At 44.6% G+C, this 15,848-nt stretch overlaps 1 protein-coding gene across 1 annotated transcript in view; it reads left to right on the top strand.

Annotated features, from left to right (window-relative positions):
• Positions 1–15,848, top strand: part of DNAH10 (dynein axonemal heavy chain 10) — a 143,742-nt gene that overhangs the window by 25,508 nt on the left and 102,386 nt on the right. The window contains exons 11-14 of the mRNA XM_086681488.1: positions 7,909–8,103; positions 11,499–11,669; positions 14,300–14,476; positions 15,457–15,582. Coding sequence (XP_086537614.1) covers positions 7,909–8,103; positions 11,499–11,669; positions 14,300–14,476; positions 15,457–15,582 — 669 coding nt within the window. The remainder of the gene's footprint in view (positions 1–7,908; positions 8,104–11,498; positions 11,670–14,299; positions 14,477–15,456; positions 15,583–15,848) is intronic.

Raw genomic sequence — 15,848 nt, 5'->3', positions numbered from 1 at the left:
ATGATCCTTTGTTTTGTTTTGTTTCTTAAATTCTATGTATGTGTGAAATCATGGTATTTGTCTTTCTCCGACTTACTTCACTAAGTAGAATACTCTCCAGTTCCATCCGTATCCCTGCAAATGGCAAGATTTCATTCTTTTGATGGCTGGATGATATCCCATTGCATATATAAAATATCACCTCTTCTTTATCCATTCATCAGTCGAAAGACATCTGGGCTCTTTCCATAATTTGGCTACCGTTGATAGCACTGCCATAAACATTGTCCCCTTTTAAATCAGTATTTTCTTTTTTTTATCCTTTGGATAAATACCTAGTAGTACAATTGCTGGGCTGTAGGATAGTTCTACTTTTAACTTTTTGAGGAACTTCCATACTGTTTTCCAGTGCGGCTGCACCAGTTTGCCCTCCCACCAGAAGTGCTAAGGGTTCCCTTTTCTCTACATCCTCGCCAATACCTGTTGTTTCTTGTGTTGTTCATTTTAGACATTCTGAGAGGTGTGAGGTGGTATCTCATTGTGGTTTTGACTTGTATTTTCCTGATGATGAGTGATGTTGAGCATTTTTTCACGTGTCTGTCAGTCATCTGGATGTCTTCTTTGGAGAAGTGTCTGTTCATGTCTTCTGCCCATTTCTTCATTGGATTATCTATTCTTTTGGGTGTTGAGTTTGAGAAGTTCTTTATAGATTTTGGATAGTAACCTTTTATCAGAGATGTCATTTGCAAATATCTTTTCCCATTCTGTCAGTTGCCTTTTAGTTTTGTCGATTGTTTCCTTCATGGTGCAGAAGCTTTTTATCTTGAGGAAATCCCAGTAGTTCATTTTTGCTTTTGTTTCCCTTGCCTCTGAAGACGCGTCTAGTAAGAACTTGCTACGGCCAAGGTCAAAGAGATGTTCTCCTCTAGGATTTTGATGGTTTCCTGTCTCACACTGAGGTCTTTCATCCATTTTGAATTTATTTTTGTGTATGGTGTAAGAAAGCGGTCCAGTTCTTCTGTATGTTGCTGTCCAGTTTTCCTAACACCATTTGTTGAAGAGCCTTGTTTCCATTGGATAGTCATTCCTGCTTTGTTGAAAATTAGTTCACCCTATAATTGTGGGTCCATTTCTGGGTTCTCTATTCTGTTCCATTGATCTATGTGTCTGTTTTTGTGCCAGTACCATACCGTCCTGATGATTATAGCTTTGTAATACAGCTAGAAGTCCGGAATTGTAAGGCCTCCAGCTTCGCTTCTCTTTTTCAACATTACTTTGGCTATTTGAGGTCTTTTCTGGTTTTATATAAATTTTTGAATTCCAAGTTCCAGTTCTGTGAAAAATGCTGGTGTTATTTTGACAGGTGTTATTTATACGGCATTGAATGTATAAATTGCTTTGGGTAGGTAGTATAGACATTTTAACAATATTGTTCTTCCAATCCATGAGCATGGAATGTTTTTCCATTTCTTTGCGTCTTCATTTTCTTTTATAAGTATTCTATAGTTTTCAGAGTACAGATCTTTTACTTCTTTGGTTAGGTTTATCCCTAGGTATGTTACGGTTTTTGGTGTGATGGTAGTGGGATCGATTCTTTGATTTCTCTTTTCTGCTACTTCATTACTGGTGTATAGAAATGTAACAGGGGCACCTGGGTGACTCAGTCAGTTGGTTGAACATCCAGCTTCGGCTCAGGTCATGATCTCATGGTTCGTGAGTTCAAGCCTCACATTGGGCTTGCTGTCATCAACCTGTCTGTGCAAAGCCCACTTCAGATCCTCTGTCCCCCTCTCCCTGCCCCTTCCCTGCTTGTGCTCTCCCCAAAACAAATAAATATTAAAAAAAAGAAGAACTGCAACGAACTTCTGTATGTTGATTTTTTATCCTGTGACTTTGCTAAATTCTCGTATCAATGAATCTAGAAAATTCTCTGGTGGAGTCTTTTGGGTTTTCTATGTGGAGTATCATGTCCTCTGTGAAGAGTGAAAGTTTGACTTTTTTTCTTGTTGATTTGGATGCCTTTTATTTCTTTTTGTTGTCTGATTGCTGAGGCTAGGACTTCCAGGGCTATGTTAAACAACAGTGGTGCGAGCGGACATTTCTGTCATGTTCCTGACTTTAGGGAGAAAGCTCTCCGTTTTTCCCCATTGAGGATGATATTAGCTGTGGGTCTTTCTGATGTTGAGGTATGTTCCCTCTATCCCTACTTTTTAGAGGGTTTTTATCAAGAATTGATGCTGTATTTTGTCAAATGCTTTTTCTGCCTCTATTGAGAATTTCATATGATTCGTATCCTTTCTTCTATTAATGTGGTGTATCGCATTGTTTGATTTGTGGATATTGAACCACCTCTGTAGCCCAGGAATAAATCCCACTTGATCATGGAAAATAATTCTTTTAATGTACTGTTGGATTCAATTTTCTAGTATCTTACTGAGAATTTTTGCATCCATGTCCATCAAGGATATTGGCCTGTAGTTCTTTTTTTCAGTGGAGTCTTTGTCTGGTTTTGGAATCAAGGTAATGCTAGCTTCATAGAATGAGTTTGAAAGTTTTCCTTCAATTTCTGTTTTTTTGGAACAGTTTCAGAAGAATAGGTATTAATTCTTCTTTCTTTATTTTTTAAAGTTTATTTATTTATTTTGAGAGAGAGAGTGCAAGTATGAGTGGTGGAGGAGGAGAGAGAGAAGGCGAGAAAGAATCCCAAGCAGGCTCTTACGCAGAACCCCATGTGGGGCTTGAACTCATGAACCTTGAGATCATGACCTGAGCTGAAATCAAGAGTCAGACACTTAACTGACTGAGCCACCGAGTTCTTCTTTAAATGTTTGGTAGAATTTCCCTTGGAAGCCATCTGTCCCTGGACTCTTGTTTATTGGGAGATTTTTGACTACTGATTCAATTTCTTTCTTTCTCTCTCTCTCTTTCTTTTCTTTTGAGAGACAAAGGATCCCATGGGGGGTAGAGGTAGGGAGGGAGGGACAGAGAGAGAGAAGTGGGGCTCAACTGGGGCTTGTGATTTTTACCCAAAGCAGGGTTGGGGCTCACCCGATGCAGGACACGAGCTCACCTGAAACAGGGCATGAGCTCACCCGATGTAGGGCTTGAACTCATCTACTGTGAGATCATGACCTGAGTCGAAGTCAGATGCTTAACTACTGAGCCACCCAGGTGCCCCTGATTCAATTTCTTTGCTGGTTATGGGTCTGTTCAAATTTTCCATTTCTTCCTGTTTCAATTTTGGTAGTTTGTATGCTTTTAGGAACTTACCCTTTCTTCCAGATCTCCCAGTTTGTTGGCATATAATTACTCATAATATTCTGTCGTATAATTGTCTGTATTTCTGTGGTGTCAGTTGTGATCTCTCCTCTTTCATTTACGATTTGATTTTATTTTTTGGTCTTTTCTCTTTTTGATAAGTCTGGCTAGGAGTTTATCAATTTTGCTAATTCTTTTCAAAGAACCAGCTCCTAGTTTTGTTGGTCCTGTTTTTTTTTTTTTTTTTTTTTTTAATTTATGTGTTGTTTATTTCTGCTCTAATCTGTATTTCTTTTCTTCTGCTGGTTTTAGGCTTTATTCGCTGTTCTTTTTCCAGCTCCTTTAGGTGTTGGGTTGTGTACTTGAGACTTTTCTTGCTTCTTGAGTAAGGCCTGTATTACTATTGCTATATATTGCTATATACTTCCCTCTTATGACTGCCTTTGTTGCATCCCAAAGGTTTTGGACTGTAATGTTTTCATTTTCATTTTTTCATTTGCTTACATGTATTTTTAAATTTCTTCTTTAATTTCCTGGTTGACACATTCATTCTTTAGTAGGATTTTCTTTAACCTTCATGTATTTGTGGTCTTTCCAATTTTTTTTCTTGTGGTTGACTTCACGTTTCATAGTGTTGTGGTCTGAAAATATGCATGGTATTGTTGCATCCACACAACTCCTGAAACAGAATGCTATGGGCACCAGTGACAGTCACAACAAAGTTTATTACAATGAGAGGCAAGGCCGACCGATCCGGACCAACACTCTTGATAAGAGTGTGGCCCCGAACAGCCGGGGTACAGAGTTTTTATGGCCGACCACATCGTTTTATCATCACCTCGGAACAGAACAGAGAAGCAGTTCCCAGATGAGTTAGAAACAGTTTCTGGATGAAGTGATTATTTTAGACTTTTTGCCGCTAAGTTGCAACCAGTGGATCTCCTTGACCTTGCCTCTGATGCTCTTCTCTTTGAGCTTTTGTTTCCTTCATTGGTGAAGCCTGATTTATAAGAGTATGAAGCATAATTTACAAGAGTGAAGCAAGGCTGTTATCTCTTGACCTTCAGTGTCAGAACAAAGCTGTTATTTTTCAAGCCACACGTTAGCCTTACACTACAATTTAACCCTTACAGTGTGATCTCAATCTTTTTGTATTTGTCGAGGGCTGATTTGTGACCCAGTATGTAATCTGTTCTGGAGAATGTTCCATGTGCTCTCGAAAAGAATGTGTATTCTGCTTTAGGATGAAATGTTTCGAATATATCCATCAGTCCATCTGGTCCAGTGTGTCATTTAAAGCCACCGTTTTCATTTACAATTGTTAGGTCTTCTTGGTAGATAGACCTCTTTATTATGATATAGTGCCCTCCTTCACCTCTTGTTACAGTCTTTGGTTTAAAATCTAGTTTGTCTGATATAAGTATGGCTACTCCGACTTTCTTTTGATGTCATTAGGATGGTAGATGGTTCTCCACCCCCCTCACTTTCAATCTGGGTGTCTTTGGGTCTCACACGAGTCTCTTATAAGTGGCATATCGATGGGTCTTTTAACCCATTCTGAAACCTTCGATCGTCTACGTCACCTATTCTCTCCTCTGCTTCTTCAATCCTGTTGGGACTCTATCCAGTCAGTTTTGCTTCTCAGTTACAGCATTTTATTTTTCCAGTCTGACTAGTTTTTGGGTCTTTGATCTCTGTAGCAAGGGTTTCTCTGGAGTCTTCTGTGCTTTTTTTCAAGGCCAGCTAGTATTCTTCTGACTGGTGTTCTAAATTCTTGTTCAGATATATTGCTTCTATCTGTTGTGAGCAAATCCCTGGCTGTGGTTTCTTCTTGATCTTCCTTTGGGGGGGATTCTCTGCCTTGTCATTTTGTCTAGGTTTTTGTCTTTTGCGTGTTGTGAGAGCTTGTTATGTTTCTTGCTCTTGAGAATACTGCTGTATTGAGGGGGTCCTACCTGGACCAGGGGGTCCAGGCCTGGTGCTTCGGGAAGGGTTTCTGGCGATGGGGCACTGTGCTGCTGTGCTTTGGTTGCTCTTTCCCCCAGGTCAGTCCTCTGCAGAGCTCCTCCTTGCTTGCAGTGAGGAGTGTTTGGACTTTTAACTATGTGCGCTTTGATTTGTTTGTTAAAGGAAGCTCGATCCAAAAAAAGAGAAAAGGAAAAGGAACCAAAGCCCCAAACGGACAAACAACTATAAGCCTGATTCCACGAGAGAAAAAGAGAAAGAACGAGACTGATTCAAAAAATGAGACAAGGGGGGCACCTGGGTGGCTCAGTTGGTTGAATGTTCAACTCTTGATGTCGGCTCAGGTCATGATCCCAGGGTTGTGGGATCGAGCCCTGCGTCAGGCTCTGTGGTGAGTGTGGAGCCTGCTTGGGATTCTCTCCTTCTCTCTCTGTCCCCCCCCCACTCACATGTGCACTCTCTCTCTCAAATAATAAATAAACTTCAAAAAAGAAATTAAAAAAAAAACCCAAAAAGCCCCACAAAAAGTGAGAGAAGGAAATGAAAATACAAACAAATGAACAAAAAACTCTAAGTTTGATTCCAAAGGAAAACAACAAAAAAAGAAAGTCTGGTCCTATTTCCAGCTTCAGAACTGAAGCTGACGCTTTGGAGCCCTCTATGATCAGTAGGTGGGGTGCGTGTGGGGGGGCCTGTGCTCCTCTGGGGGAGAGGCCCCCTGCACCGGCTGGCGCCCAGTCAGACGGCTCAGCAGGGCGCAGGGGGCGCGGTCTGATGTAAGCGGCTCGAGCCTCCACTGGGGGCGCTGTGTTGGTTGCTGAAGTCCCAGGTGCTGGTGGTCGGGGAAGGTGGCGTCACCCTGCTCTCCGGTCCCCAGGGAGGGGAGCTCAGGCCTCCCAGGCGAGCCAACGGTCTCCCCTCCTGTGTCCCAGGCTTCCGTCAGATCCCTGCCAACAGGCCGACTGTGCCCAGGCTGGTGGGGCTGGGATTCGAAACTCCCAATCTTGGGGCGCCTGGGTGGCTCAGCGGGTTGAGCGTCTGACTCCTGGTTTCCGATTGGGACACGATCTCACACTTCGTGCGACTGAGCCTCACGTTGGGCTCTGCACTGACAGCATAGATCCTGCTTTCTCTCTCTGTCTCTCTCTGTCTCTGTCTCTCTCTCAAAATAAATATTTAAAATAAAAAAGAAAAACTTCAAATCTTAAAGAACCTGCTCCTCCCTCTGGAGGAGCCCCTTGCGGTGCTGCTCCTGGCTCTGTTCGGTCCCAGAAAAGCAGTTGTGTGGCCCCGTAGGCGCCTGGAGTTTATGGTGACGCACAGTGACAAGCTGCGGCCACGTTGTCTGCCCTCAGCGCACGCCTCTGTCCCCTGCTGTGGATCGGCTGCTCAGGTGTGCCCCCAAGTCTTTTGTTCTGGGAGAGGCCATCTGCCCTCTTCCAGATGTACTCTGAGAAGGAAGGTTCTCTCCAAGTGTACTCCCGGGGATCCCCACCTGACATGCTGTTGCCGGTCTTCTCTACCCCCCCCCCCCCCCCCCCCCCCGTCTGCCCGGCTCGACTTCCGGGAATGGTGCAAACTTCCAGACCCTCAGAATGTGAGCTCCTCTGTTTGCAAAAACTTGTGACAGTCCATTTCTCTCGATTCCCCGGTCGGTGGTTTTGGGGGGTGTTTTTCTTGCACGACCCGAACCCCCTCTCTCCCCCGCTCTCTCTGTCTTCTCTCCGCGAAAAGGGCTCCCTCCCCTCCAAGGCACCTCGGCTCTTCTCTCCCCCAGTTCACGTCTCTGTGCCTCCTGGTACCTGCCACAGTCTCTCCCTCTAATTGTGCAGATTGTTCTCTTAATCCTCAGGCTGATTTCCTAGGTGCTCAGAATGATACGATGTTGACCGAGCTGGGTTCCAGGGACCAGGCAGGTCCAGGGTCCCCCTACCCCTCTGCCATCTTAACTCCTTCTCTCTCTCACTTCTTGGTGCCAGCACATTCTGCCAGGATTCTCTACCTCCAGCTTACCAACGGGTAAGGAAGGGCTGGGTGGGTTGCCTGCTCTTTGTCCTATGTCATCGCTCAGGGGGAGTAGTTGGCCAACACGGGGAAGTAACAGGAAGTTACAGAACCGATATGGTAGGTTTCCTGATCAGGTGTGTTTCCTAGCCCACTGTTCTGGAAGCAAACTCCGGCTTGAAGGGAGAAGGTGGTCTCTCATCGCAGCCTGTGTCCTCGTGTACTTGTCTTTGATGTGACACATTTCCCTGTGCTGGCTGCGAATGTCCCCCCAACCCCCTGAACTGCCATACGTGGGCCCACTAGAATTCTGTGCTTGTGGGGCGTCCCATGCTGTATGTGACAAAGTGGAAGCAGACAAGTAGATCCCACGTATCTGCTCACATGTGTGCACGGCCGCCCTATCAGATTTCATTTACAAAACACACGTTCAAAGATAAAATTACTGGGGTGTCTGGGTGGCTCAGTCGGTTGAACATCCGACTTCGGCTCAGGTCATGATCTCACAGTTTGGGAGTTCCAGCCCCATGTCGGGCTCTGTGCCGACAGCTCAGAGCCTGGAGCCTGCTTCGTATTCTGTGTCTCCCTCCCTCTCTGACCCTCCCCTGCTCGACACTGTCTCTCACTCAAGAGTAAATAAACGTTAAACACACTCATGGAAAACCGAAAGGCAGCCTCCCTGTGTTTTGTTTGTTTGGACAGGTTATGGAGGAATTTTACAATATATTTGGTCCAGAACTAAAGGCAGTGACGGGGGATCCCAAGCGCATTGACGATGTCCTGTGCAGGGTGGACAGCCTGGTCACCCCCATGGAAAACCTGACCTTTGACCCCTTCAGCATCAAGTCTTCCCAGTACTGGAAATATGTGATGGATGAATTCAGGATTGAAGTTCTGGCAAGTAACTCATCTATAGATTTGATCTTGGAAGTGGGTACCATGGTTCCCCCATGTTAAATTTGTTTCGTTATGCTTAGGATTTTTTTTTTTTTTTTAATCACAAAAAGTAATACCTGCTTACTTGTAAAAAAACAGAAGCAATACCATAAGAGAGTCTTAAATACAGACTGGACTGAGGATTGCTGCAGGGGAGGTAGGTGGGGGGATGGGCTAAATGGATGGTGGGTATTAAGGAGGGCACTTGTTGGGATGAACACGGGGAGTCATATATGAGGGATGAATCACTGGGTTCTACTTCTGAAACCAATGCTACAGATGTATGTCAACTAACTTGAATTTAAATAAATAAATAAATAAAAACAAATGATACCGAGGAATATAAGATAAAAATGAACATTCCTTAATCTTTTTTGTCCCCATTCCTATCTCTAGGCAGAATAAGGTTAAGTCAAGCTACACACAGTAGCATCTCTACAAAGGTGGGTTTGCTGTATAATTGGGGAGGACATAGGAGGCTGCAGAATGGGACTTGATTTAGTAGGCAGTAGGGAGCCACTGAGGTTATAGAGTGAGGTAATCAGAATTATGGTTGAGGAAGGTTCTTCTGGTCACAGCATAGGCTGATTTAGGCTGAGGAATGAGAGGAGGTGGGGAGATGATATAGGAGGTTGTGGCCTGGGGTACGGGGGAGGCAGAACCTGTCAAAGAGAGGCTGTAGCTGAGAATATGGTTTCACACCACACAGCGTGATAGGATGGTGTATGGTCCATCGTGGTTACTCTTTCAGCTTCATGTGGGAGGCACATCAGCAGCGTCCCCATTTTAGGTCTTGAGTAATTGTTTTTATAACCAGAGCATCTTTTTATATGGGCAACCCCAGACTGTTCTTGGGTTATCTAAACATTTCCATTTTAATTACATCCGGTGTATTCTCAGCTTCTATTTTGTTTTAAGTGTTATTTTTATTTATTTTTTAATTTAATATTTACTTATTTTTAGAAAGAGAGAGAGAGAGAGAAAGAAACAGGGCATGAATGGGGGAGGAACAGAGAGAGAGGGAGACACAGAATCCCAAGCAGGCTCCAGGCTCTGAGCTGTCAGCACAGGGCCCGATGCAAGGCTTGAAGTCATGGACCACGAGATCATGACCTGAGCTGAAGTCAGTCACTCAACTGACTGAGCCACCCAGACGCCCCTATTAATTTTTATTTTTAAAAATGTTTATTTAGTTAGAGGGAGGGACGGAGTGCACAAGTGTGGGAGGGGCAGAGAGAGAGAGAGAGGGAGACACAGAATCTGAAGCAGGCTTCAGGCTCTGAGCTGTCAGCTCAGAGTCTGACGTGGGGCTCAAACCCACAAACCGTGAGGTCGTGACCTGAGCTGAAGTCAGACGGTAACTGACTGAGCCACCCAGGTGCCCCTAAGTGTTACTAATTTTTAAATTGAATTTTTCATTGAAGTCACTTAGTCAAGGAATATTAAAAGGCAACTAATAAGAAAAAACAGCCCCATGCTTAACCTTCTCCATTCCCATTCTTGATGTCATTTTTCACAATTCTAGATGTTTCTTTTGTTGTTCACCTTCATATTTCCTAAAGAACCTGCCAATGTGGTTATTTCCTGATGTATCTAATATAATCAGTTTTAGACAACTGTTAACTTTTCAGAGTAGATATGGACTTTACTGTCCTACTCCTTCCCCATACCCACTTGCCCCCCTGTCATCTAACAGAGATTTATCATAACTTTTGGCTAAATTAATGATTAGTGTTTACTCCTTATGTCTGTGCAAACAGTGTTCACTGCTGAGCCAAGAAGCACATCATAAGCACACTGCCTTTCTTGTTCAACCCTTCATTTTTCCTGAAGTTAATCATTGCTTTTATTTTTATTTGCCTGGTTATTTACATACCTGTTATTTTTTTCCCCAACTGCTCTAACATCTCTGCCACATATTTATCAATAATGGGTTCTGTCTGCTTAAAAATATGAGTGTTACTATTTTCCTAGGGGCCTTTGTCCCAGAGCTCTCTGTCCTTCTGTCCCAGTCTATATTGTTTGCTCTTTAGATTTATTGCAAAGTAGTCACCCTAGGACTTCTCATCTTTTCTCCTCTGTATTGGATCCTGTTTTCTAGATTTCACATCTTCCTCTTTTCTTGTTTAGGCCTTTGTTTTGCTGAAGCACATTTTTTAGTATCTTCCTAAGAAAGGTTTCATGGGACATCTCTCTTTTATGTCTTGTGTGAATTCTGGAATAAACTTGGGTACAGAATTTAAGATTGAAGTAACTTTTCTTTGGGGGGGCGTCTGGATGGCTAAGTCGGTTGGGTGCCTGACCCTTGATTTCGGCTCTGGTCATGATCTCACATGACCAGAGTTCAAGCCCTGCATCGGGCTCTGTGCTGATAGCATGGATCCTGCTTGGGATTCTTCCTGTCTCTCTGCCCCTCCCCTGCTTGTGCTCTGTCAGTCTTTCAAATTAAGACTTAAACAAACAAACAAAAAAGAAATAACTTTTCTTCAGATATTGAGGGTATTGTTCATTGATTTCTAGCTTCTAGCATTATCACAACTCTGCTGTCCTTCTGATTTAATTTTTCTAGAACTACCCTTACACTCTTCATAGACTGGGGCGGGATGAGGGTATAGAGGATACATGGTGGCCTGGCTGTGCAGGGCGGAGAAGGGATCCTGTGTTTGCCCCTCACCTTCCTGGTGCCTTGTGTCTCCAAACGTTCATGGAGGTTTCGTGGGGAGTAAACAGGTACCTGCCTGTTCCCCTGTTGCCAACATTTCATTGTAATCCTCTGCCTTCTGTAGAGTTACTTTCCATCTGCCTAAGACTCCTGAACTATCTTCTCTCCTGTTGTGTCGTCTTCTGCTTTCTTTGTTTGTAGGAGTTAACACTTAAAAAAAAATTTCCTTCCTACCATTTTGAGTGGAACAAGGGGAGGGGAACAGAAAACCAATGTGGCCAATCTACGGTTTTTTTTTTTTTTTTCTAATTTTTTTTTTCTTAACGTTTTATTTATTTTTGAGACAGAGAGAGACAGAGCATGAACGGGGCAGGGGCAGAGAGAGAGGGAGACACAGAATCAGAAGCAGGCTCCAGGCTCTGAGCCATCAGCCCAGAGCCCGACGCGGGGCTCGAACTCATGGACCACGAGATCGTGACCTGAGCTGAAGTCGGATGCTTAACCGACTGAGCCACCCAGGCGCCCGCCAGTCTACTGTTTTTAACTGGGTGCCAGCTTCCACTAAAGCACAAGGGAAATCTATCGCAAGTCACAAATTTGTTTTTTGCTTGTTTCTTGCCACTTTGTTTTTGCAGGATAATTACGGGGACATGAGGGCTGTGTTTCTGACTTTTGCTTTTTTTTTTTTTGGCAGGTTATTGAAAAAGAAGCAAAAAATTTTATTGATGAATCTTTTAAGACACTTCGATCAGCTGAAGCAGCGTTTGACATGCTTCTAAAATTTAAGCATATTCGTTCACGGGACGCTATTAATCGGCAAATGATGATGAAATTTAATGATATCCTGGCACAGTATTGTAAAGAGGTAATTGAAAGATCGACAGGTGCCAGAGCAGTGGAAGGACACTGGGCAAAATGTGGAGAACTGAATGGGGCCATTATCTGTCTCTCCTATTCAAATTCAGAGAGACTGTGGAATTTTCCCCAGTGAGCATGTCACATGCCACAGATAACCAAAACAAAGTGGGTTTGTTTAGTGAGGAAATTCAGTAAGAATTTATCAAGTATGATATATACCTTACATTGTGATGGGCTCTGTACGAGTTTGTAGTTGTAATAATCACAGTAATAACAGCAGAAGTCCTAGCTAATCGTGTGCCGAGATCATGTATGTATCTGCATATTAATTCAGAATAATGTATCCGGTGCTCACATATTTCCAGGTATGGTGTTAGGCACAGAGATAGATAAATGAAACACAGATTTTTCCTTCAAGTACTGAGTGGGAGAAAGAGACAAAAAAAACAAAAACAAAAAAACCCAACTTATCATCTTATTCAGAGGATGAAATGAGAATATGTGAAATAATTTGGTCAACGTCAGTTAGCAAAATACAAAGGGACAAACTGGTCTCCAAATATGTGGTTTCCTCTTGATGCGGTACCAAGAGACTACGAACTTTGTAGTAAAAACCTTTACTTTGTAGTAAAGGTTTGTTATTTTACGTGAAGCTTTGAAGGTCAGAAGTCTACAGTGGTTGCGTTGGGTTGAAAACAAGGAGTCAACAGGGCTGTAGCCTTTCTGGAGTCTCTAGGGAGATTCGATCTCCTGGTTTTTTTTCCCCCCAGCTTTTAGGGATTCATGGCCCCCTTCCATCTCCAAAGCCAGCGATGGCTAGTCCCACTTCCGCCTGGGGAAAGACTCTGACCCTCTCTTCTGCCTCCTTCTTCCTTTTGTAAGGGCCCTTGTGATTACCTTGGGCCCACTCAGATAATCCGGGGTCATCGTCCTATTATAAGGTCAGCTGATTGTCAACCTCAATTCCCCTTTGTCATGTAATGTAGTAAATTTACAGATTCTGGGCATCGGGACCAGGGGATGCCTGGGGGATGGGGGGGGGGGATGTTATTCTGTCTCCCACATCTAATTACCCACATGAGAGTGTGGAGATGCTTCTTTTAAAATGCAGGTCCAGGGGCACCTGGGGGGCTCAGTCGTTTAAGTGTCTGACTTCAGCTCAGCTCATGATCTCGAAGCTCGTGAGTTCAAGCCCAGCATCAGGCTCTGTGCTGACAGCTCAGAGCCAGGAGCCTCCTTCGGATTCTGTGTCTCTCTCCCTCTCTCTCCTTCTCTCTCTCTGCCCCTCCCCGGTTCGTGCTCTGTTTCTCTCCTCTCTCTCTCTTTCTCTCAAAAATTAACTTAAAAAATAATAAAATACAGGTCCAGACCATGTGGTCCACCAAGTTCACTTCTGGGTGTATACCCTAAAAAAGTGAAAAGTATGCTTTTTTAAAATGTTTATTTATTTTGAGGGAGAGAGAGAGAGCAAGCGGGGGAGGGAAGAGGGAAGGGAGAGAGAGAATCCGACCAGGCCCCATTTTGTCAGGGCACACCCCGACACAGGGCCTGAACTCATGAACTGTGATAGATGAATGGATACATAAAATGTGGTCTGTCCATACAATGGAATATTCCCAGCCTTAGAAAGGAAGGATATTCTTTTTCTTTTTAAAATTTTTATTTATGTATTAAAAAATTTTTTAATGTTTATTTTTTGTTATTTTTTGTAATGTTTACTTATTATCGAGAGACAGAGCATGAGCATGGGAGGGGCAGAGAGACGGGGAGACACAGAATCCAAAGCAGGCTCCGGGCTCCGAGCTGTCAGCACAGAGTCTGACGTGGGGCTCGAACCCACTAACTGTGAAATCATGACCTGAGCTGAAGTCGGACGCTTAACCGACTGAGCCACCCAGGTGCCCCTTAATGTTTCTTTTTGAGAGAGACAGAGCATGAGCATGAGCAGGGGAGGGTCAGAGAGAGGGAGACACAGAATCTGAAACAGGCTCCAGGCTCTGAGCTGTCAGCACAGAGCCCAACCTGGGGCCCGAACCCACGAACTGTGAGATCAGGACCTGAGCTGAAGTCCGACGCCCAACCGACAGAGCCCCCCGGGCGCCCCAAGAAAAGACATTGTGACACATGCTCCAACATGGATGAATCTGAAGACATTATGTTAAGTGAGATAAGCCAGTCAAAAAAACCCCAATTACTGTATGATTCCACTTACATGAGGTGTTTAGAGGAGTCAGATTCCCGGAGGCAGGAAGTAGAGAGCACCAGCGACCAGGGGAGGAGGAGGGGGAGTTAGTGTTTCATGGGAGGTGGATGCAGGTGGTGGTTGTGTGACAGTGTGAATGTGCTTAATGCCACTGAAATGCATTTAAACATGGTAAACTTTGAGGCGCCTGGGTGGCTCAGTCAATTGGGCATCCGACTCTCGGTTTCGGCTCAGGTCATGATCGCACAGTTCATGAGTTCGAGCCCCGCATCGGGCTCTGTGCTGACGGCTGCTTGGGATTCTCTCTCCCCTCTCTCTCTGTCCTGCCCCCGCCATACATAAACATTAAAAATGTAAAGACCTACATCTCAAGTTAAATCTTTCTTGGCGAACATGCTGATGCATATCACAGACCACTTTTGATTGCTTTTCAGATCGACATAGTTAATAAACTCTTTGTTCAGAACCTGGACAACCCGCCACTGTGTAAGAACCACCCTCCGGTAGCAGGTGCAATCTACTGGGAACGGTCCCTGTTCTTTCGGATCAAGCACACCATCCTCCGATTTCAGGAAGTGGAGGAGATATTGGAGAGTGACCGAGGAAGAGAGGTATGTTGCTTCCCCGGAACTGTCGCCGGGCGTATCTCACGGGCGACCTAGAGCCGCCGGTGTGAGAAGCAAATCCTGGCCTGCGACTTAGAAGGCCTTTCCTGTGGTCCCTGATTTCAGGCTCATACATATGATTGTACATATGATATCTTCCAGGTAACAGGCACATGGGCTTCTCCCTGAACTTGATTTTCAGCTTCTCTGGAGGGTGACCATCTTTCTGATAATACTGTTCCTCCCCCACCCATGGGGTTTTGAATGTTATATAGAAGGGGTTGACAAATCTTTTCTTGAAAGGTCCAGAGAGTAGGGGCTCCTGGGTGGCTCAGTCGGTTAAGCGTCCTACAGCTCAGGTCACGATTTCGCGGTTCGTGAGTTCGAGTCCCACGTTGGGCTCTGCGCTGACAACTCAGAGCCTGGAGCCTGCTTCGGATTCTGTGTGTGTCTCTCTCTCCCCCTCCCCTTCTTGTGCATGCTCTCTCTCTCAAAAACAAATAAACGTTAAACATAAATTTGAAAAGGTAAAAGCCGTTCTTAGCTCTTGGGCTGAGGTCTGCTGATCTCTGCTCATCGGCCTGGATTTCAAGCCATACCTTCTCATACATACCCTGCAAAATTCTTGGAAATCTGTATACTTATTTTTGCAAAATGCACTAACATTTTTTTTTTTTAATTTTTTTTTTTTCAACGTTTGTTTATTTTTGGGACAGAGAGAGACAGAGCATGAACAGGGGAGGGGCAGAGAGAGAGGGAGACACAGAATCGGAAACAGGCTCCAGGCTCTGAGCCATCAGCCCAGAGCCCGACGCGGGGCTCGAACTCACGGACCGCGAGGTCGTGACCTGGCTGAAGTCGGACGCTTAACCGACTGCGCCACCCAGGCGCCCCAACATTTTTTTTTTTTTAATAGAGTGAGAGAAAGAGAGGAAAAGGTGTTAGATTTCTGAGGACAAACTGACGATTGCTGAGTTCTTTGACAGGTGAGACAGAAGTACTTGGAGGTGGGTTGGACAATGAAAGACTATGAAGACAGAAAGTATGAGCTGTGGAAAGAGGTAACGGAACAGGCCCTGCCGAATCTTATGAAGAAGAGTCTGCTTACTAAGGTACGTACTTGCAGACCCTTGTCCAGATCGTGGCGGTCAGGTTAGGTGATGGCGTCTGCGATTTTCTGGAGGTCTGGTTTGTCGGCACGGTTTGCCGTTGATAGGTATTTCCAAGTGGAAGACGGAGAAGGGCCAAGGTTGTCCAGGGAGGAGAGGACAGGGGCAGAGAGGGAGGAGGCGGAGGCAGCATAAGGTCACGGTTAGGAAATGCGCCCGAATCCGGCAGCCCTGCTGACTCTGTGGGCGAGCGGCGTCACACCGAGCCT

This window comes from Puma concolor, chromosome D3, assembly GCF_028749965.1.
Source record: "Puma concolor isolate L17-30 chromosome D3, mPumCon1.1.hap2, whole genome shotgun sequence".
Lineage (NCBI taxonomy): Eukaryota > Metazoa > Chordata > Mammalia > Carnivora > Felidae > Puma > Puma concolor.
The sequence above is the reverse complement of the archived record's forward strand: the minus strand, read 5'-3'. Positions and strand labels throughout refer to the sequence as shown.